This window comes from Sycon ciliatum, chromosome 4 (assembly GCF_964019385.1).
Source record: "Sycon ciliatum chromosome 4, ocSycCili1.1, whole genome shotgun sequence".
NCBI classification, from domain to species: Eukaryota; Metazoa; Porifera; class Calcarea; order Leucosolenida; family Sycettidae; genus Sycon; species Sycon ciliatum.
The window spans coordinates 6,174,824-6,199,117 of NC_088646.1; the positions used below are offsets into that span (position 1 = coordinate 6,174,824).

Consider the following 24,294-nt stretch of genomic DNA (forward strand, 5'->3'; position numbering starts at 1 on the left):
GTGTCTTGTCGGCTGGGCTGGGACGCTTGTGTCTTGTCGGCTGGGCTGGGACGCTTGTGTCTTGTCGGCTGGGCTGGGACGCTTGTGTCTTGTCGGCTGGGCTGGGACGCTTGTGTCTTGTCGGCTGGGCTGGGACGCTTGTGTCTTGTCGGCTGGGCTGGGACGCTTGTGTCTTGTCGGCTGGGCTGGGACGCTTGTGTCTTGTCGGCTGGGCTGGGACGCTTGTGTCTTGTCGGCTGGGCTGGGACGCTTGTGTCTTGTCGGCTGGGCTGGGACGCTTGTGTCTTGTCGGCTGGGCTGGGACGCTTGTGTCTTGTCGGCTGGGCTGGGACGCTTGTGTCTTGTCGGCTGGGCTGGGACGCTTGTGTCTTGTCGGCTGGGCTGGGACGCTTGTGTCTTGTCGGCTGGGCTGGGACGCTTGTGTCTTGTCGGCTGGGCTGGGACGCTTGTGTCTTGTCGGCTGGGCTGGGACGCTTGTGTCTTGTCGGCTGGGCTGGGACGCTTGTGTCTTGTCGGCTGGGCTGGGACGCTTGTGTCTTGTCGGCTGGGCTGGGACGCTTGTGTCTTGTCGGCTGGGCTGGGACGCTTGTGTCTTGTCGGCTGGGCTGGGACGCTTGTGTCTTGTCGGCTGGGCTGGGACGCTTGTGTCTTGTCGGCTGGGCTGGGACGCTTGTGTCTTGTCGGCTGGGCTGGGACGCTTGTGTCTTGTCGGCTGGGCTGGGACGCTTGTGTCTTGTCGGCTGGGCTGGGACGCTTGTGTCTTGTCGGCTGGGCTGGGACGCTTGTGTCTTGTCGGCTGGGCTGGGACGCTTGTGTCTTGTCGGCTGCTGGGACGAATCCTCTCTTTTAAAGCACATCAACAGGGGGGATTCCGTGGAAACCCCTCAATTTTGCAAATGTACTCCTGGAAACCATAACTTATGCATGTACACGTACAGTAACATCAAGAGTTATGAACTCTTGGTAACATCAAGAGTCCATAAACATTGTTTATGCACTCTTGGTAACATGTATCAGCAACTCACTATGGCCAGTCTGGGCTCAGTAAGCTGGATCCCCCCTCCCCCCCTACACAGTACAGAGATCTCTGCATCCGCCCCGGATACATGATGTAGTTTGTTCAGGGAGTTGTATACTACAGTAAAACCTGTCAAGGCGACCACCTGTCCAAGAAGACCACTGAAACCAGGACAAAGGGATGCTATTTCCAGTCAAATGACCCTGGATAAGGAGACCACCTGGTAACAGAGATCACATTTTGAAGGCCCCTTGAGCGGTCGTCTTTTAATTATAGACAGGTTTCACTGTACTACAATACACTTTTTTGTAGTATTTTACGACTACCTGTATATGACTACCTGTATATGACTACCTGTATAATATGTTTGCGTGCCACTCGTAAATCGTAATAGTCTGCTCCTGCACTTAATATCAGCATTCTGAGTGAAATGGGTCCAACCAAGAGTATTATGAGCTCGTCTACTCTTGGTCCAACTGGCTACTGTTTACATTGGTTAATGGTCACAGCGTACTAGAAATCAGTGCTGTGTCATAATGCGCTGAGCTGTGATGCAAACGCAGGGGTCACCACCTGCAATACCAGTTACATGCAGCAGCACCTAGCTGGGCAATGGCCGCAGCACTGATTGCATTGAGAGGCCCCGGCAAGCGCAACTACACTTGCCAGCTCTGATTATGCATTCTCTACGCACACCAACACTACCACCACGATCACCATTACTATACACACTCACACAACCACACGCATGCACACACAGACACACACACACACAACCGCACCGAGAAGATGTATAGGTTGGAATTCCAGTGATCAAAGTCAATATGACTACACTACAGTTAGCCAGGACAAGATGGTCCCAGCACAGCACTATGCGGACAAAGATCAACAGTTATAGCTCTCAAAGGTGGGCGGATGATGGTGTTCAGTAGTACACAGTGTCTGTATGTATACACATTGTCTATACGTTTACATACTGTCTGTATGTACAATAGAGCAGCTATACAGCAAGCTATACAGCAAGCTATACAGCAAGCTATACAGCAAGCTATACAGCAAGCTATACAGCAAGCTATACAGCAAGCTATACAGCAAGCTATACAGCAAGCTATACAGCAAGCTATACAGCAAGCTATACAGCAAGCTATACAGCAAGCTATACAGCAAGCTATACAGCAAGCTATACAGCAACAATCTTACCTAGAACTAGTCTACTTGCAGGGAGGAGTTTGATGAGACACCACACACACACACACACACACACACACACAAACACCCACACACTCACACGCATGAACATACACACACGCGCGCACGCACACACATACACACACACATACACACGTACACACACACACACACCTACACAGGTATCTGTTGGACAGGCCAATAGGAGCAGTCACATCCGTTTCCTCTTAACACTTGCCAACGGGGAGACGTACCCGTACATTGCCTTCCTCTTCAAAGTACAATATCACGTAGACCCAAGAGTTGAAGCAACAGCCATCATCAAACACCATGTAGATCCGAGAGTTGAAGCAACAGCCATCATCAAACACCATGTAGCTAGAGTAGTAGCAACAAAGACCTGGCACTGTCATTGCAATCCTTCCAAAGACCTGATCGTAACAATCCCATGTCTTCCGTCTTCAGGCTCTGCGCTGCATTAATTGTACGGCAGGCTAGCATCAGCGGTGCTGTCTGGGATGACCTGGTCGAGTTCATCACCCATGCCTGGCTGCACACTGGCTGAGCTAACCTCCTTCACTGCCATCTCAAAGCACTGTTTCAAGTCGTGATACGACACAATGATAACTGACTGCTCGTCGCGCGACTCCAAGCAGATCTTGGCTGGCGACCCGGAATCCAGCTGTGCACAACAAACCAAAGACAGACGATTTAAAAGACAACAGTCATGCGTACTACATGCGTACTACATGCGTACTACATGCGTACTACATGCGTACTACATGTGTACTACATGCGTACTACATGTGTACTACATGCGTACTACATGCGTACTACATGTGTACTACATGCGTACTACATGTGTGTGACACGACCATGTACTGTAAGTCAACACATATTCGGCGCATATTTATTTTCGGCTATTTTCCGCCTGATCACATTTGGCCGAAAATTTGTTGCGGCCGAAATTTTGTTTTGCAAAGTTCAGTGTGACAATGTATACAGTCAGCAGCAGTACAGGCTATACATTGTTATTAATGTGAAATGTGCTTGTGTCCGCTCGAAGGTACCGATTGACCGCAAAACGTGCAATATGTGTACAAGGTTCGTGTCATATGACCTACAGACAGCAGACCACCTCCACAATACGACCACGAAAGAACGAGATGGTGGAGCGCTCTCGCGGTACTTTAGGTACATGCCTTTGGGTGAAAATAATATTGTCCAAAATGAAAAGAAAAAAAGCTGAGTTGTTGATTTGTTTGCCATTGCATGTACATTGTAGTACCAGAACCTGACTTCAACGAAAAGTCAAAAAGGCAAAAACAGTTTTTGTCGTGCTGGCCGAAAGTTAGTCTCACCCAAAGGCAGAGATGTCTGCTGTCCTGGCCCACATAGCATAGCATTTCCTTGGCGAGTGCCATACAAATCACGCATGCCAAACGCCTGCCTCAGATAGCAGTGTATTGAAAGCTGTGGTACAGTCGACCTACCCTTATAACGATAACCTCTATAACGATATTACCCTTATAACGATATTTTTCTGCCAAACCAAATCACTCCATTGACTTGTGTATACAATGCCTTACCTCTATAACAATATTGCTATAACGATATTACAGTCGACCTACCCTTATAACGATAACCTCTATAACGATATTACCCTTAGAACGATATTTTTCTGCCAAACCAAATCACTCCATTGACTTGTGTATACAATGCCTTAGGCCACACTTTGTTTTTTCTATGTTTCTCGTCATCGCCCGCGTAGGTTTTCAGAAATTTCGGAAGAAAAAAAAAGTTCATACAGTGTACTACGTTACGTACATGTATGTACACTGCACTTGCTGCAGCAGCTAGATGCGTCAATCAAAATCGTAAACGTTTGCACCACAGCAGCAAAGGAGCGCTCCCCGTCCTATCCGTTCTCTGCGATAAGGCTGCCATGACGAAGCTTTCAGTCGTTCATTGCCTGAGCCTTGTGGGTCCCAGAAATACCGTAAGTCGGAAGCGTTCCGTGGCAACTGGCGCCTGTGGAACGATGTTGTGGGCAGAAAATCCAAGCAATAGACGCATGGCGAGGAAAAGATGAACAGCGTGGAGACAAGAGTTTGATAAGCGGACACAAGAACGTTGAAGTAACAACACCAAAAATGACAAGTGGGAAAGCGTTTGTTGATGCGATAGCAGATAAATGTTTGTTCTCTTCGCCATCTCGTATTCATCAAACGTTATACTCTCATTGTTGCAGTTTGCCTGATATTCGTGGGCTGATGTGATAATGTAGTGCAATCATGTCTGGGACTACATGTACATGATTGTACAATGTAGTAATCATGGTAATGGTTTATACAGTGTCTTGAATGAATCACGCGTATACATGTAAAATGTATACAGTTTTCAGTAGAAATTGTTCTTGTTTTTTCCTTGGCTTTTGTTTTTTTTCCGCCCGCCCGCATACCTTTTGTTAAAATATGCCGACGAGAAACATAGAAAAAACAAAGTGTGGCCTTACCTCTATAACAATATTGCTATAACGATATTACCCCTATAACAATATAAAATGGGCTGACCAATCGACATTTTCCATTTTATAACAATATCTAGCAGGGAATATGTAGAGCCCACTATCCAGGTAAGGCAAGCTTCACTTGATATGTCGCTGGGACACGACGAAATGCAACAGGGGCACCAGTGGGCACCTTGCCGTGTACATAATGTGCATGTAAAATGATGTATCAGTTTTTATGCTATGAAGAGTGTAAAAAATGAACAAAATCCATGCATTATGACGTATGTGTATGAAATGAACCAGTTACCCCTATAACAATATTACCCTTATAACAATATTTCTTGGTCTGACGCGAATATCGTTATAAGGGTATGTCGACTGTACCCCTATAACAATATAAAATGGGCTGACCAATCGACATTTTCCATTTTATAACAATATCTAGCAGGGAATATGTAGAGCCCACTATCCAGGTAAGGCAAGCTTCACTTGATATGTCGCTGGGACACGACGAAATGCAACAGGGGCACCAGTGGGCACCTTGCTGTGTACATAATGTGCATGTAAAATGATGTGTCAGTTTTTATGCTATGAAGAGTGTAAAAAATGAACAAAATCCATGCATTATGACGTATGTGTATGAAATGAACCAGTTACCCCTATAACAATATTACCCTTATAACAATATTTCTTGGTCTGACGCAAATATCGTTATAAGGGTAGGTCGACTGTACCATCAAGTGCTGCATAGCAAACCGGTTTGTTCCCAGTACAAGTCTATACGAGGGTCAGGCTCAAAACTCAAATCCGGTGGGTTGTGCAGGTACGGTTGCGCTGGGAGAAATCCGAGAAAATTGTACTACAGTAGACTCGTACGGCCAAGAACGCGGTTTCAGAGGGCCAGCCTAGCAAAGTTCTTATTTTTCAGCGCCCCAGGCTACGTTCTTATTTCGCGTTCTTACGCGTCCAACATGACCCGTGACGCTCATGTACAATGCACTTTGCGCTACATGTAGATCTACCGGTTGTACACTTTACATGCACGTGTAGTATGTAGCGCTGCACTGGGCCCGGATGATGTTTTCGCGAGGACCAGACAAGAGTTTTTGGTTGCGGACCTGTTTTTCGTGTACCCGGACAAGAAAATGTCACGTTCTTAAAAATCGTGGAGTTCGTTCTTAAATCCAGGCTGGGGCGTTCTTCGATTTCCAGCCTGGACGTTCTTGGGTGCCACGTTCTTGGGCGTATGAGTCCACTGTAAGCCAATGCCCTGGATCAGTTCCGATTACTGGTACATTACTGTATTTGTACATGTGTACGTCCAGCAACAGTCGTCCCACTTCCACGCCAATGCTAGTCCATGGTGGCAAATATTAAATAAGCACTTTGGGTGGGATTTCGCTTGGCACAACTGTACATGTACTTCCATGCATACCATCACAACAAAGCCATGGTTATGTGCCAAACACCCAACAGGACTGGTGTCAAACCAGGCTTTATGCCAGCTATGCCTCTGTGGAAGAGACTGCTGTATGCTGAGTACCATGCCGGCTCTCACCTGATTCAGGCAGTGAACAATGTGAGAGAGATCGAACCAAGGCATGCCATCGCTGTTGACTTGATGGAAGAGATAGTCTCGGAATAGCTTGAGCAGATAGCGATCGCCAGTCTCCGACCACTGCGGATCCATGGCAAACCTAAGAAACAAACGCACGCCAACACAACCACTTACATACTAGCCATGGAGTAATGAGTTAGAACTAGCTTGATATGACACTACAGCTAACCCCAAAAAGGGGGATACAAGGCATGTGGTTGCAAAATTTGGTGTAGGCAGACGTCCATGTGACACACAAAGTTCTTACTCAGGGCGCTCGTTGATCAAGCCAAACTTGCACAGCAAACGGAACAGGCGCCCGTTTTGAAGCTCCTGGACAAGAAAGCACGGGACGCAAAACTATTCAAGAACTACACTGTCCACTACAGGAATACACAAGGACAGAAAGGGAAAACAATGAAGTGATAGACAAGAAAGTACAAACATATGCACCTAAGAATAGACAGGCTAACCCCACCCAAAGGAACATGCATGCATGCACACACGCACACACCCACACATACCTAGACACAGAGGCAGTATTCGTCAGCCACAACAAGGACAAGCTTACCTTCATTAGCTCCACTTCCAGTACATCAACCTGACACACCAAAGCATCGAGATGACCGAAGAAACGAGCACCAATCATTGGCATGATGCTGTTTATTGAGCGGTTCAGCTGGGGATTCAGTAGATATCTAAGAATGGGCAGAACATGAGACCGATATATGCACAGATAAGGAGCGGATGGATATCCATGTGTACATGCACCAATAAGAGAGAGAGAGTGTGTGAGAGAGTGTGAGAGAGAGCGAGAGATAGAGAGAGTGAGAGTGAGAGAGAGAGAGACACACACACACACACACACACACACACACACACACACACACACACACACACACACACACACACACACACACACACACACAGTGCATGGTGGCAAAGGTGAGCAGGTTGTGTAGAGGAAGGATAAACAGATAAGTAAAGTTTGCACATCCGTGTTGCCATCGACTATACAATTGTGTTGAGAAACACAACCAACTTCGGAAGGATCAGGACACAATCGATTCAACCATTGCATGGCTGGCTAATGGAAGCTAAATTCCATAATTCCACACACCATAGCAAGTTGGCTGAGCTTCTTCACCCTAACAGACTGTTGAAGGTACAGTCACACAGACGGGCAGGCAAACATGCAGCAGCAGCAGACTCACATGACAATGTTCTTGAGATCTCCGCTATAATGCTGGCCTAACATGTCGATGGCAGCATGTGGACTCTGAACAGCCAGTATGGAGTTACATGTCAGGCACAGGATTAGGCCTCCCAGCGCTGTCAAGTCCTCTTGCTGCACGGCAAACATTTGTGCACAGCAGAAATCATTCCAGATCAAATACTAGTAGAATGGCCAAATCTGAAAGAAGAACCATGGTGTTGGTTCGGACCTGCCTTGACGGACAAACGGCATGCGGATCAGAATAAACTGGCTCCATGCTTCCTGTGATGCCAAGGGAACTTTGAGTAGGTCCAGGAGCCAGGGCAGCCGATTAGAAAGAAGTTCAAAGAACTAAACAGAGGGGGATCAGTCAGGCTTCACTATCGAATTCTCAAGGAAAGGGAGTGCTAGCCATCTGGATTATTCTGATCAACCGCATTCCCATATTTTGTACAATGAATTGTTTAGGGAAAAATTACACAATCTCTGCACACATAAACACACATAAACACACACAACACACACAACACACACAACACACATAAACACACACACACACACAAAGCTTCGAACTGGCACAAACCTGGTGTTGCTGCATGAGCGCGCTCTGATCAGTGTGTCCTATGTCAAACGTGAGAATGTCCATGATACCAACACCGCTGAGGTGAAGTCTAATTCAGCACAGACACACCAACATACACAAAGCATTACCACCCAAGCCTCAACATATCTTCGTTGAGTTCGTTCCAATGGCTATACGTGTAACATGACTCAAATACAGCAGGGGCAGATCACACTTTGCAAGTCATGCCACAATGTAGAAATGTAGCAGCAGACTATGAGTAAGACAAGTGTGAGGCAAATGGGCCATTCTACACACTGAGTATTAGTAGGCATGAAACGTGATATGCAGTACATGTAGTGGTTTGGGAAATGAACATACTTCCTCCGCTTCAATAAAATTGTCGCAGTTCTATGAGCAAAATATATACAGACAGCGATTTTAATGATCAGGAGGAAGTAGTTGGCAGGTAGTGTAGTGTAGAATAAGATACAGACAGACAGACAGAGTGAGACAGACAGACAGACAGACAGACACACACACCTTACCACACACACGGGAACATACCTGGACTTTCCAGTCACTAAGATCTTGCTCGGGTGTATCACACGACAAGCCAGGCCTGCGTTATGAACTGCTCGAACAGCTGATGCCAGCTGTATGACAAAGTTCCAGATGATAGGCTCCTTCAAGCCAGGGGAGAGAACAGGGCTTGAACTAGAGGACTGTGCCTGTGTAGCCGGAGTACTACTGCGCGCCATGTGATGTCGTTCATCGTCGCTTGGATTAGCTGCTGGTCCTCCCAGGCTGTTGAAGTAGCGCTGCAGCATTGTCTCGGCACCCGGACGGTAGTCATGGATGAACACAAGCGCTACAAGACGAAGAGAGAGAGAGAGAGAGAGAGAGAGAGAGAGAGAGAGAGAGAGAGAGAGAGAGAGAGAGAGAGAGAGAGAGAGAGAGAGAGAGAGAGAGCAACAGTCAGGTGATGTTAACCCTTTATGGACGGATTACTAGCACAGTATACACCAGAATTACAAAATGTCAGTACAATTTTCAACTTTTCCATGTCATAACTTTGGTGTCCTTCACTTGATTTTCACAATCAAGGGCTCATTGGAAAGCTCTTGGCGAGAGCTACGTCAGAGTACCAATCTCCATTATCCGGCCGCCACAAATCAGGCGCGGTAACACAGCAAAGTCGTCTCCAAGCCTGATATGCAAGCCAATTCGTCCCATCAACGCCATTCCACTCTCCTTCATCGCAGAACGCTCAAATCTGTTTGAGACGATTCAAACTTCAGCCGGCTACGTCATTATCATGTGCTCAGTCGCTCAAAGAGCACACGAAAAGGGATTTTCCCCCCAAATGGCGAAATGATCGATCAAAAATTTGAATTTGCCGAGGTAAGAGTACGGCGTGCGATATCTCTGGCGTCCGACATTGTAACTCTTCGGCGATTGTTGCATTGGACAGCTTGGAGTTCCCGCTACCACGTAGACCCTTCGATTGTGGAATTTGCTCAAGAAACGATGGAGTTACGAAGTTTCGATCTTATTAGATTGAAACTCGTACAGTCCGTCCACAAAGGGTTAAAAGAAAAATAAAGGGCAAGTAATGGCTATCGCCAGGACCCTCCTAAAATGACCAAACACAATCCAGCAGCCAACAGATGAGCGTAAGTGCAGTTTTCAAAACCATTGGCTAGTACGACATTGGTAAGCAGTGGTGCAGCCACGCAGGTGTACAGTCATCACCAAAACACTAGCATCCTCACAAACATACCAAATACATGTACATGCACAGTCAACCTTGCGAATAGTGATCCTCGATCGTGCATGAGAAAAAATGCCGTTACTTGCGAGTTGTTTTTCGGGAGGTTAAACGTATGCAGTCAAACGGTCTGAAGATTGTGTGCGTATTCGCGAGTTGATATACCCGAGGTCGTTATTCAGGACGTTGACTGTACACTGTACTACATTAGCAAGAGGCTAGCAATCACATGGACTTACAGCTATCACATGGACTTACAGCAATCACATGGACTTACAGCTATCACATGGACTTACAGCTATCACATGGACTTACAGCTATCACATGGACTTACAGCTATCACCAAAAGCTTTAGTGGTGAAGAGTTCGCGCAGTGCGCACACGTTTGGGTGACTCAGCTTTCTCCACTTCTCGATTAGAACCATTGATGCTGTGCTGGACAGACGATAGCCTAGTCAACACACAGGCACACACACACACACACACACACACACACACACACATGGCAGACACGATGACAGCAACCAAGCAAAGTTAGGCATCACAACTTGAGTTGGGGCTACAATCTTCCTCCTAACAAACCAACACACACACACACACACGCGCTCAACCCAGCAGCAAATTGCAGTACCTATGAAAATTAAAAGGACAGCATGGGCAGAATTCTACCATTGCACGCACGCGCGCACACACACACACACACACACACACACACACACACACGGTTATTTGTCCTTCCTTACCTATGATATGCCGTAAGCAGTATGGCTGTCCATCTCGAACAGACAATGCCTTGTAGCAGTTCGACGGAAAGTGAAAAAGGCGCGAAGAAAACTGCGAAGACACCAACACACAACACACACGCGGTCAGAACTTGACAAAGACGACAAGAATGCAAAGAAAGTGAAAGTGTCAGCACTGTATCAGCCCAATGGTGAATGCCCGAGCAGCAAGTGCCACACAACTGACGTTAAGAACTCTACGGTAGATACTTGTACGGCAATACGGCAGTAAGCACAGTGTCAAGCCTACCTGCTTCGTAGATGGATGATCCAGCGGCTCAAGTCGGTACAGCTGATTGTACTGCTCGACCTCGGCGACTGGCTCTGTGCACATGCAAGAGTGAACAAAGGACATATAGAACACACCGTTTAATAGCCAGAAATAAAAGATAGTGTCAAGCGGCCAAGCCCCATGTAGAGATGAATCATACCGTGTACGTATCCTGAAACACGAGACCTGGTAAACTCAGTGATTTACGGGCTGTAGCAAAGGCAATGTTATCCTTGAAATGACGTATTATTTTAACCCTTTATGGACGGATTACTAGCACAGTACGCACCAGAATTACAAGATGTCTGTACAATTTTCAACTTTACCATGTCATAACTTTGGTGTCCTTCACTTGATTTTCACAATCAAGGGCTCATTGGAAAGCTCTTGACGAGAGCAACGCCAGGGTACCAATCTCCATTATCCGGCCGCCACAAATCAGGCGCGGTAACACAGCAAAGTCGTCTCCAAGCCTGATATGCAAGCCAATTCGTCCCATCAACGCCATTCCACTCTCCTTCATCGCAGAACGCTCAAATCTGTTTGAGACGATTCAAACTTCAGCCGGCTACGTCATTATCATGTGCTCAGTCGCTCAAAGAGCACACGAAAAGGGGTTTTCCCCCAAAATGGCGAAATGATCGATCAAAAATTTGAATTTGCCGAGGTAAGAATACGGCGTGCGATATCTCTGGCGTCCGACATCGTAACTCTTCGGCGATTATTGCATTGGACAGCTTGGAGTTTCCGCTACCACGTAGACCCTTCGATTATGGAATTTGCTCAAGAAACGATGGAGTTACGAAGATTTTACCGCCTGCAGACTTTCGATCTTATTAGATCGAAACTCGTACAGTCCGTCCACAAAGGGTTAATAGTGTCGGTGCTTGATGGCATATAATGAACATAACCAATACAAGGAAGTGAGGGTGAATTCAACCACGGACCGAGAGCAAAGATGAAATTAAGAGAAAAAGGAAAAAAAACACTTGAATAGTTTGCAGGCAACCTGCCTACACTCAAGAGAGCACTGAAACAATACTACTAATGGGTTTGTGTGAAATGCAGTGCTCTCTTGTGTATAGGCAGGTTACCTGCAAACTATTCAAGTGCAATGAAGCTACGTGAAGCGTCCTTCAAGATACTGTACAAGCAAAAATATTCGTCTGGAATTTAATTTCGCCTTTTTCGTCCAAGGAGCTTTGGGACTAAATTAAATGACGGACGAATGTCGATTTGTCCAGCGTTTCTATGCACTGTTATAGTCCATGGACTAAATTTTCAACCGGACGAAATCCCTTTCTTTGGAGTTGGACGAAATTATTGACCGACGAAATTTTCTGCCTGTACAGTATTGAAAAAAACACATATCTTCATTAGAACACATAGGTGCCTATGGGTAGCGACTTAGCGAGTAGCTTCCCGCTGACGGTGATTCTGAGTAGAGAGGGAGAAGGTGCAGGTGCAGACAACCTGGTTTTCGAATCCAAGGCTGCCGACACCTCCCGTGGATATATTAACGTTCTTGGAAATTTCCGGCACCTCCGCATATAACAATGTTCCTTTCTAGCCTAGCTTACTCTGAATATCCGAGTAATTTGAATATTTCTCTCAGCCGTAAAGTAAATTACTCCTTGCATGCACTACGCCGGGGTTGCTTACCATCATCAGGGACTGGCTGCGCAAAGCTTAGCATCTGCCGCTTAGCTAATTCCTGAAGCACAGAGAAGAGGAAAGACTGTACTTAGTCTGTCTACCCACGGGGGATAATGTGCAATGGTGCAAAAAAAGACAGCGAACGAATTGAGAAAGAACAATGCAAAAAAAGGATTCGTATAACACTCGTCAGGAACCACCGTTGTACTGAAGAACAAATTAGAACTAAAGAACAAAAAAAGAAACGAAAGTTTGAGGAGCAACACCTAATTACAGCACTAAAATTGTTAGTACGCATATCGTCGTTGTCCCCACATGCATTGCTAGAAATCACACCTTGATATTTAGCAGACAAGCATGGTGTCAAGAAAGCATACATCAAGTGCATAAACTCAGGTGGGAGAACTAGAAATTCTGCCTTCATTTTGGAATTGGCGGAATTGGATTCTGTTGAAGAAATCTGTGCAGTCGAACGGTGAAAGCGTCATAGATTTCTAGAATGAACGGAACTGTGTGGAATCAAACATGCCCAATGTGGAATCAAACATGCCCAATGTGGAATCAAACATGCCCAATGTGGAATCAAACATGCCCAATGTGGAATCAAACATGCCCAATGTGGAATCAAACATGCCCAATGTGGAATCAAACATGCCCAATGTGGAATCAAACATGCCCAATGTGGAATCAAACATGCCCAATGTGGAATCAAACATGCCCAATGTGGAATCAAACATGCCCAATGTGGAATCAAACATGCCCAATGTGGAATCAAACATGCCCAATGTGGAATCAAACATGCCCAATGCCAACCCACATCTAAGTATAAGACACATACCGTATTTTTCCGGTTGTAAGTCGACCTTTTACGACTTAAAGGGGAACTCCGGTCCAAAATCACCCCCATTTTTTATTGCGGAATCCATTAGAGTATGTCGTAAGTGGTAGAATGGCGAAAACCGGAAGCTTCTACGACAAGGATAACATACCTAAATTACCAATTGCAATTTTCCATATTTGGCACGAGGGGGCCCCCTCCCACCCTGTGACGTAAAACGTTCTCAGCCCGGTCCACTCAGATGAATTTTTCAAATAATTGAAGCAAGAATGAAAAGTCCTTGGCCATTGTTGAAGTGCTTGTTGTTCTGTGCCATGCCCGATTTATTGTCACGACTCGCTGCTGCGTCTCTGGATGCAACAATGTCACGAAGAAAGAGGCGCCTGCGGGCTGTCGTAGCATGGCTTTCCTCTGGCTGACGCGAACCTGACGACAGCTTGGCTATGGAGAGTATGTTGGAAGGATTTTTCTCCGACGAAAAATAATCGTGTCTGCACTGAGCATTTCACTGAGATATGCTATGAAAGAGATTTCCAACAAGAGTTGCACAAAGCATTGGTGGCTATAAGCAGAAGCAGCAGCGACGCTTGAAGCCAGGGTCTCTGCCATCCTGAAACTTGGCGGTGCATGTCATACTAATAGTTAGTAGCTCCTCTACCTCTGCTGCCAGCAAAAGCAGACCATCTTCGATTTACTTCCAGGAACGTGAGCACGATGAGGTAAGTGAACGGCATGATTTTGTGCCGTCCAGAACGTAGCTCTAAACGACTACAGTCCTACTCAAAGTCCTCTACTCAAAATCCTAGTCAGTGAAGTCGAGAATTGATGTAATGTACATGGAACGTTATCATGTGTGTTATTTCGGTTCTCTTTATCTGTAAGTTTCCATTGCGTTACTTTCCGGTTGCAGCTACACTGCCACAAATACAAGGTACAGTATGATTTGTAGTCTGGAAAATTTCCATGCTGTCATACTGAAGTGGGCACCAAGACGTGTCCACTTTTCGTACAATGGCATGAGAGCACGGGTACAGTCGGCATGTCTGTCCCACAATGCCAATATAGGGAGAGCGCACGCCAAAACCAAGGAGGGTGTGCTCAGGTACAGGCTGGAATACACCAAGAGCACAAAGTGGCCAAGAAGCTGCACGACAATGTCCTGCAACTTCTTGAAGGACCTGTTGAACGATGTGCATACAACCATTCTCGGCATTCGCCACGGCACCGGCACAACCCCATGCTCCCGAACACAGTACAGTCTTGTGCCATTGTATCTGTCAACTTTACCAGATTGTTCATGCAGCTGCATTGGTGCAAAGCATGCGCCCACCCGAAAACACAAATATTGCCCGAGTCAAGAATAGTTATAAATCGTGTCTGTCAACTGTTTTCTACATTCTGCATGCACATGTACCAATGATTATGTGAACGTCAACCAGGCCAAGAAGCATTATCATCATCATCATCATGTCCAACTGCTTCCTCAAAGCCCCAGTGCGCATCTGCATTGGCTTCTGGTACAGCTGCTTTATCTTCCATACCACGCAAGACGGTATCACACGCCGCTGCTTGCGTCCAAAGTATCCATGGGTGAACCATGTGTATTGTCTATACGCCACATGTCTCCAAATCCTGCACAAAACAGTTGGAGAGATGTAGATACACATACCACGAGTGTCTTCATGATTGTGTAAAAGTAAATAGTTTCAGTGTAAATAGTTTCGGATTCGAATTAATATTTCTATGGGCTACTATACTAAAGACACTTTGGCCTTTTTTCAAATTTACATCACTTTTACACACAGTTGAAACACTTACAGTGCTAGGAATAGTATGAATGAAAGACATCGTTGTACCAGTATAATTATATTGGCATGGGTGCAATAGAACTTCATGATTGTGTGATGGAAGTTGGTGAATTTGAATACTGTACACAAAATCATTGCACAACACTTCCCATCTACTTTGTACCGGTACATGAAACATGGAAAGAAAGGAAATAATGAAACCGATTCAGTGTATCCTCACCTGTTTGACCACGGTCCACACCTTGCCCGAAATTCTTCGAAGGAAAGCAATGCCACCTCGAGCACTGATTTTTGCAGGCAAACAACAGCAAACTCTGAGTGCTGCGTGACGCACTGCAGCCCTTCCTGCTCGCCGCGTTTACTGAAAGCTGCAGGAACCTCCCAGCAACAAGTCGACTCGACCTCGCTCCACATCATGCTGCATTGTCCGCAACGGCATCAAGCAGTGCTTCTCACGCGAGCACTTGCAACCAAAGCGTTCTCTTCACGTTCATCTGTTTTGTAGTCTCAGAAATATTACTTGTAGACAGTTTCGCAGACGCTGATGCGCGCTTCGGCTCGAACCTAAAAGGCCTCGGTGTTGTTGAATCCAAAGTGGCGTCCACCTCCACACCTCCCGTGGTCTCCTCTTCCTCCAACATGATGATCGAATGAATACTAGTACAAGGGTTATTGATTGAAGAAAAACAGTGAATACCTTTTTCAAAATTTCTGCAGGTCTACCATGTACCATTTGAATAAAAAATTTGGAGGTCACTGAGAACGTTTTACGTCACAGGGTGGGCGGGGGCCGCCTCGTGCCAAATATGGAAAATTGCAATTGGTAATTTAGGTATGTTATCCTTGTCGTAGAAGCTTCCGGTTTTCGCCATTCTACCACTTACGACATACTCTAATGGATTCCGCAATAAAAAATGGGGGTGATTTTGGACCGGAGTTCCCCTTTAAAATAGAAGGAGAAAGGGTGGGGGTCGACTTACAACCGGGAACTATCAGTATCTTACAAAAAAATGACCTGCACTGCATGCACGAGTGCACCATGTTTATACATTTTTGCCAGTTTATTGGCCTTTTTCAAGGATTGGGACGTTATATCCTCCAATAAGGAATGTTTACATGATTTGTTGATGTGTTAGTAGCAGGAGGTGGTTAGTAGTGCTTCTTTGGGTGAAAACATTATAACGCAGAATTGAGACCTCCAGATAGGGGGGTCGACTTACAACCGGTAAAATACGGTACACACACACGTGAACACACACACGAACACACGCGCGAACATACACGCGCGCACATTTGCACACACACTTGTTGATATGCAGATGAAAGGCATACAGAGCACACAATGAAGCAGCCCGTACCTCGGCTATTTCCGACGATGCAAAGTAGGACTTTGGTCCATCGTCAGCCTTGACACCCAGAGCTTGCAGGAAAGGCGGCGCTCCAGGAAAGACCGTGGTTGGAATGTTGGAACCGACCGTCCCAGGCTACATTTGGTTGAAAAAAAGAAGGAAAAGAAACCAGGCGACAATGTTACTGACATGTGCATATATCTCCAGTAGTTTTCATTTTCCAACCTTAGGACAAGAGTGCAATGTGGTGGTAGTGACGCCCCAAATTAGGAAAAAGGGATAACAAATTGAGAAAATGAATATTTTCGAAATGGCGAGTCGCTAAAATGTAGGTTTGCAGCGCACGGCAAACCGTAGTTATCGCGGACAACCGAGCAGCAGGCAAAAGCCACGCGCGTGGCTAGGCGCGCAACAATGGGGGTGTCTGGCATGCAATGGCGGGCAACCGTACTAGGGAAAGCCCAGGTTGCACCATGAGCACTAGTACGCCCACAGGCGAGACTACCCCATATTTGCATGAAGGTTGTAGTGCTACGAGTCGTAGTATTAATGCAAGGAGTACGGCAGACAGGGCTCATGCATGGTGCCTAGTCTCTATATTAGGAAGCAGGTCCTTTCGTGGCACGAAAGGGCTCCAGCTGCAGCGCGCGTGCTAAGTCTCAGCCAAGCGGCAATGCATAGTACTCACCGAGCAGGCATGCAAGATAAAACTGCAACAAGGCGGTACGGGGAAAGGACTATATCGACTAGTACAGTGCCAGGCAGAGACAGGCGGTATGGCGGAGAAATGCATATCACGTATGGAAAAGGCGAAGTCCCCGGTGGCCATCGGACCCACGATAACAGACACCACCATGCTTATATGGAAAATAAGGCGCGAGAGCTCACCAGGTAAGGTGGGCCGCGGGCAGGAAGACAGAAAATAGAGGACCCAGCATGGGCCGCATAAGCGCGTGGCAAGCGCAAATGGTGTAAGACATACTCACGAAGGCCACCACGCGAGAGTGCGGCAGCATGGGCTGTGTACGAGAGTACGATGCCGGGGCAACGCAGGGCGGACCAAGCTGTGGTGGTGCTACACAGCGTACAGGCACGAAGCACCTCAGCAGTTGGAGGTGGCGATCGCAGTGTCATCATCAGTTCTGGCAGCTAGCAGTAGCAGATGGGCTTGAATTTTTTTAATACTATCAACGAGGAGCAGCAGGCAACCCTCGTTTCACAATGGTGATTGCATAATCACATGGCAAAACAACAAAAATGGAACCCCATTCTACAGTGCTATGGTGTGTGTGTCTCGGGGGAGGGGCGATAACCATTAATTATTCTACTACAGCCAATACTAGTACCCACAAGCAATCAAGAATTAGCATCACAACTTCACAATCAACAGGCCATCATGCAGCAGCAGCAGCACTATTGTTACCTCTTCCTCTTCCAAGGGTACAAAGTAGGTGGTTCCCCGATCCATGTGTGGTAGTAGAGCAGCTGCCTGCAGAGTAAAGAACAAATAGATAGAAAACAACCTAAAGAAGATGACACAGCAACGACATAGCTCGATCGCGACATACGTTTCGTCCCCGCTGGACTCATCAGGCAGTCATCTTCTTAGTTCTTACACGTCTTCATACGGAGCTTCACTCGGGAGAATGAAGTCGAAGACACCACTGCAGCTGTACTTATGGTTGATTAATATGGTGGTAAAGACACACCTGGCAATATGGCGGTAAATACACGCCTGCCCACACACGCTCTCTAGGCTGCAAAGTTCTGGCACAGAGCTCTCCTTCTCACCACCACCACCATCAGTTCGCGCCTGGCGCCAAGTCGATGCATGGTTGGCGGTATCCGAAATAGCAGGCCGGTACATCAGGTAGGGCATGGCACATAGAAGATGACACAGGCAATCTTCTTCTTGGATGTCTTCTTACGGAGCTTGACTCGGGAGAATGAAGTTGAAGACACCACTGCAGCTGTACTTATGGACTAGGCGCCAGGCGCGAACTGATGGTGGTGGTGAGAAGGAGAGCTCTGGGCCAGAACTTTGCAGCCTAGAGAGCGTGTGTGGGCAGGCGTGTATTTACCGCCATATTGCCAGGTGTGTCTTTACCACCATATTAATCAACCATAAGTACAGCTGCAGTGTTGTCTTCAATTTTTCATTAACCTAAAGAAGATTGAGAAGAAGTTTGGAGGCTTCCTGCAGTTTCATAGTAGATACAATTGGGTGAACTCACCCATTTGCAGAGTATTGTGGAATGGGTGAGTTCACCCAATTGTATCTACTAAAGAAGATTACTTCTAATATTCCCTAGTTGAGGGGATGGGAAAGGGAAAAAAGATACTTCTCTCAGCCAAAGTTTATCTCCCGGATGCACCTACCGTACTTCCGCACATATAAGCGCACGGGCTTATCTCCGGATATAAAGCGCACCCCACCCCATTTATAAGCGCATGTGCTTCTATACGATTGGTGAAACACCCAGGAGCTGAATACAGTACTAAGCATTGTGATAACACCATTGTTTAGGACACAGACAAACCTTTATTGCACATACACGCGCATGTGCTTCTACCTGGATATGTTTACACACACAAAAGTTGTTGCAGCAGATTTTCGCTTGTAAGCGCATGCGCTTATATGTGAGGAAGTACGGTATCATCAAGCTCTCTGTCACTCTCCCACTCTGCTCCTGGTATACTAGTGTGGCCAATACTGGCGGCGGCGGCGGTCAGCCTACCTGTTGGCCATCCTCGTCTTGCTCTTCATCATAGCGTGCATCACCGATTGTCACCATTGACGTGGTGGCCATGCCAGCAGTGGTCGGTCCGGACGGCAATTCTCCACCCATGGACTCCTGCTGCGACAATAACATGAAGAGCATAGGCGTAAACACACATACAGTCATCTTCGCTAATAACGACTGCGGATATAACGACAATTCGCGAATAACGACAGAATGTCCATGCCCAGAGCAAAGTCCCATCCCACTGTAATACATATAATGAGACTTCGGGTATAACGACACTTCGCGAATAAGGACACCTTTGTGATGCCCCGCCGAGTGTCGTTATAAGCGAAGTTGACTGTACGTGCACATGCCCAAACAACAGACACACATGCATGCATCCACGCACCCACACATGCATGCATCCACGCACCCACACATGCATGCATCCACGCACCCACACACACAAACACAGTTCGTCAAAGACTCTGAATCCAACTTACATCAAACTCAGGAAGCATTTTTTTTGTTTCAATAACAAAATAGAATTCACGGTACACACACGTGTCTAGTAGTGGCAGCACAGCGACAGGTACAGAACCCGATGGGTATCTACAGACATGACTAAATGTTTCCCAAGCACTGGCACACGTCATGCAGGGTTGTAGTTGCTGGGATTTTCGCTACGCCCATCATCAACCGGGTTTGGAATGCACTGGCCTTGGCTACTACACTATTCTTGTCTAAATGATCGAGTAGACACGCTCATGAACACGGTTCAATCAAACATCAACATAAACTAAGCCACAAACACACAAGGAGCTTACGTGTCCAGCTGTGGGATCAGAACCAGCCAGATCAAGATCACTAAGACCAGATGTGACACCTGAGAGCAGCACAGAACACCAAATAAGGGTGAATGAAGGACCCACGTTCCTTTAATAACCACTGTAGTCCTCTTTTCTCTTGTGGCCTACTATTTATTATTTGTTGTTGTGTTTCGTTAATTCATACCTCCTGCACGGTTGCGCTGTCCTGGTCAATTTGCAACAGCCTCTTATCACAGAAATTGCTTCTACTTTGCTGTACAAGTCACAAACTGTTGTTCCCTCTACGGTCGGGCCAGCTGCTACCCCTCACCAGTCTCTGGCCGAAGAAGACCACAAGGACGAGTCGGATGCTTGCACCGCTCTGTCAGCGACTGAAGACAATCGTGAAAGTGAGCCTTCACCCCGTCACTCCTCTACTGAAGCAGACCGCTAGAAATGTAAGTTGGATCCTACCGGTCAGCCAGCGACTAAACACAGCTGTGAGGACAAGTCAACACTTCGACTCTACCGCTCGTCGACTGAAGGCCAACACCATAATTACAGATACTAATCGACAGGTGACGGGCCAGGTACGTTGTGCACAAATGGCGATGGAGTAAGGTAACACCTTGGACAAGCACCCCCAGGTCAGGGTAGTGTAGGGTGTTCCTAGTACAAACTGTGTCATTGCGCAATGGGTGAAGCCATTCGCATTTTTACCATACTATAAACAATAGATTCATACAGCAGGACTACAACGAGAGAGAGAGAGAGAGAGAGAGAGAGAGAGAGAGAGAGAGAGAGAGAGAGAGAGAGAGAGAGAGAGAGAGAGAGAGAGAGAGGCAAATGGGGTTACCACAAACTGACCTGACAAGGGCAATTCAGCAGCCTTTGCAGCATAGCTAGCCTGAGAAGCTGACGCACTTAAAGAGCTTGGTGAGTCACTAAGAACAGGCAAGAAGAAAAGACACGCGACTTCACCACCTGCTACTTAATTGCACAATGAACAAAGACGAAGGTGGCGTGTTTTCAGCACTTTCTTGAAAGTTTCTTCTCCTCTTTCCACATCTTGAGCGATTGTGTTGCCGCAAATGTGCCAGAGCACAGTATGAGCTACATTACAAAATGCTCTGCTTCTTCTTTCCTCATCTCTGTTGTTGGGTATAACACCTAGAGTCCAGCCTCACATTTCACCACTCTTGTCAGTTAGAGAAGCTACTCACTTGCCTTTTGTTGAATATTGATCACTCTGTGGGATGTTCTCAATGGTAATACTTCAAAAGTAGAAGAAAAAGAACACTTCCACTCTTCCACTCAAGCAACACTGAGAACATTTACCAACCATAGGAGAACAAGCATGTTACACGCTGCGTCAAATCAAAATAAACACACCTAATTGAACGAATTAATAAACCAAAATGACAGTGAAATTTACCTTTCCTGAAACTGTCTAGGTTTGGAAGAACCGTTGGCAGCCTAAAAAAAAGGAGTAAACACACAGAAAGAGCGAGCTTGAATGCATCCACAGTTTCATCTTTCACTTTGCAAAACTTATGTTCAATGTTCTCGCCTACACCCATGATGGGAGGTGCTAACTACAAAACCGATCAAAATTCTCTTCATCAGGAGATGTCTCGGTAGCACGGTAACAGTTTGGCTTTGTGTACCACTGAAGTGCTCCCATTGTTCTCTCCATCAACCTGACCAACCCAGCAGAAACGTTCTAGCGCCAGTCCCACTGCCACCACCTTGCTCCTAGTCCTGTTACTCGCTCCTCACTCACGTTGCAAAGGAGTTGGAGCATTCACACGATGCCAAAAAACCCCTGCTCGGGAGTCTACAAAGCATTATAAACTTCGCCAAGAGTCACCACACTTGATGTCAATAACTGCTTGGGCAGCATTAGCAATACGCAATATTGGCCAAAAACAGTACCAGCAACATTCTTGGGAAAAAATTCCACACACCTTCCTATCAGGTGGATTACAGCCAATAAAGAAATTGAATGAGAACAATGAATTTAATACAGCAGAGACGTGATAAAACAGCAGACAGAAGAGTAGCCAGAAACAACAACGGTAAAATGCGTGATATCATACACATAGAAGGAATGACAAAAAGGTGCATAAAGCTCCTTTGTGTGAACATCAACACTTCAATTATATAAGTACTATTGAGACAGCTTCTAAACATTCAATAATTTAGCACTACATACAAGTGACAAATGGAAAAAAACCAATCGTCTGAGTGCACACTGCACAGGACATTCAGGATGCTCCAACAAATGCAAAGGAACGGATTGCTCAGATTTACCCGAACTTGAATCAAGACAATCATGATGTGGGGTGTATTCCACCCGACGAGAAGATGTTGAAAGAATTTGTAGAATTTGTCTTCTTCGAAAATGCTGCTTGCGAGGTGCCGGACGTTTGAACTTTTCCAAAGTGTGATCGCATTTTTTGTCTCAAGAAAACTATTTACCATATTAGTGCTGCGTTTTTTTTGTAGATTTCGTACATACATCTTGAAGATGCAGATCTTTAAGAAGGTACCTTGCTTTGTCATCTTTTTTTTCTACTGTAGAAAAATCGTGCCTGGGCGAAGTGGTGATGAAGTTGCACCAGGTGATACCACTGATACGAATCATACCGGGAGCCGGTTTGATATGCCATCCAGGAAAACGAACATTGTTCGTGGTGAACGCATGGTGCGCTCTAAGACAAGCCGGGCTGAAAAGAAAGGTCTCGCTGTTTCGCCGCTGCTGTGCATGGCATTAAGCTGCCTGTCCTTATTGTCCTGAAGGAGCGGAACGATGTGCTTGCTAGCACAGTAAGCGGCAAGTTACGAATCCCGGAAAACATGTCGCTACAGGCATCAGTCAATGGCTGAATGGCAGCAGGTCTGCTGAACATTTGGCCGACAAAGGACATCAAGAAAGAGAACCAGCATGGTTTGATTGTGCATGATCAGTACTGTCCTCACGTCAGCCCTGAAACAGCAGCCATACTTTCAACCGTTTGCAACGCGAGCAAAGTAATGATTCCTGGTTGCTGCACCTCCATTGCTGCACCTCCATTGCTGCACCTCCATTGACCAGCCACATGACCATTCTGTGAACAAACTCTTCAAGAACTCCATCAAGTTTTCATGGAGCTCCTGGATGAAAACTGCATCTGTCAGGACTTGCCACAGGAACCCACATGGGCCAGGGTGCTTACTGTGCCTCGTGGCGCTGATGTGATAGCAGTACAATCATGTACTAAATCGCGGTGATACACATGTCAAGCTCACGGGGAATGCACACTCAAATGAAATCCAATGCGGCAGTGTCTTGACGGTTCATCAGTGATTACTGACTGATTCCATGTATTAATTAAAAGGTTTGTGACCAGATTGCATTATAATTCATACACAGACCAGCAGAGCACTCACTTCAGTAGGAGTATTGCTTGTACCTATGACACACGAATACAACAGCAAAGCACAGCTAATGAGTATTGGCACACGCAATAAATAGAACAACCAGCGCCAAGTCACGTCACAATTGATAAAATGCAAATGCCATACAGTGATAATAGGCGAAGCATCGGAACCAGCCGTACTTCCGACGGTTTCAGTCACACCTACACTGACTCACAGAAATCGGAAATCAAATCACCATTAGAAATTTCAACTCAGAATTTGACTGCCCTAACTGTTGAAGATATAATAACATCTGGCTTCTGTTGGCGAACAATTTTCTCCTGCTGGAAATACTGGTACAGATCTCTCGCCAAAAGGTTCGCTTGAGATTACTAGGTCTACCACCGACCAACATCGCCGCCTAAGCTTACCTCCGTTTGAGTCGTGAAGAAACTGGCAGGCGTCGCCGTAAAAGCAATACCCTGACTGAGCAAAGTAACGACATGTTCTACGACTCATTCTGGTGCTGAATTACACAATTGTCGTCAAAGTAGGTGCGTCGAAAAATACACCAGTAGCCAGTAATGAACGGAGAGCTATGGTCATTTGTGTTGCAAGAAGAGGCTGGTCGACATTCAACAAACACATCACGAATCCATTACAAGTACTCAGACTCCAAGGGTGGTACTGGTGAGCATGCCACCAAGCCAGCTACAAAGCAAAGCAAAAATTATTTGAAGTCAATGTAACGAAAAAGAAAATTTCTCTTTGCGATTTGGTGCAAAAATT

The 24,294-nt window shown here is 46.3% G+C and overlaps 1 protein-coding gene across 6 annotated transcripts; it reads right to left on the reverse strand.

Moving 5' to 3' along the window:
* Positions 1-1,810: 1,810 nt before the first annotated feature.
* LOC135814130 (PAN2-PAN3 deadenylation complex subunit pan3-like) lies at positions 1,811-24,229 on the reverse strand. 6 transcript variants are annotated; one of them, XR_010553157.1, is made up of 20 exons: positions 23,937-24,229; positions 23,536-23,558; positions 21,539-21,579; positions 20,971-21,047; positions 20,122-20,180; positions 19,307-19,423; positions 17,992-18,057; positions 16,578-16,703; positions 12,580-12,631; positions 10,897-10,970; positions 10,608-10,698; positions 10,199-10,315; positions 8,661-8,964; positions 8,115-8,202; positions 7,530-7,663; positions 6,887-7,013; positions 6,584-6,648; positions 6,277-6,415; positions 2,211-2,888; positions 1,811-2,114 (listed from the first exon to the last, which is right to left on the reverse strand). XR_010553157.1 is itself a non-coding variant. In XM_065327195.1 (19 exons), the coding sequence occupies exons 1-19, from the start codon at positions 24,022-24,024 to the stop codon at positions 2,685-2,687; spliced, it is 1,995 nt and encodes a 664-aa protein (XP_065183267.1). In that variant the 5' UTR covers positions 24,025-24,229; the 3' UTR covers positions 2,121-2,684. The 6 variants fall into 6 exon arrangements, 1 of the variants encoding a protein (XP_065183267.1); XR_010553156.1 differs by having other exon boundaries at positions 1,811-2,042; positions 19,307-19,426; XR_010553155.1 differs by having other exon boundaries at positions 1,811-2,066; positions 19,307-19,426.
* Positions 24,230-24,294: the final 65 nt, after the last annotated feature.

Bases quoted from the DNA above. Each gene is read 5' to 3' on its own strand.
- LOC135814130 (XM_065327195.1), bottom strand. From the start codon at position 24,024: ATGAGTCGTAGAACATGTCGTTACTTTGCTCAGTCAGGGTATTGCTTT. The intron at 8,965-10,198 runs GTAAGTCCATGT...TTCGTCTTGTAG, and splicing joins TAAAGCTTTTGGTGATAGCT to CGCTTGTGTTCATCCATGAC. The intron at 2,889-6,276 runs GTGAGAGCCGGC...TGTTGTGCACAG, and splicing joins TTGTTCACTGCCTGAATCAG to CTGGATTCCGGGTCGCCAGC.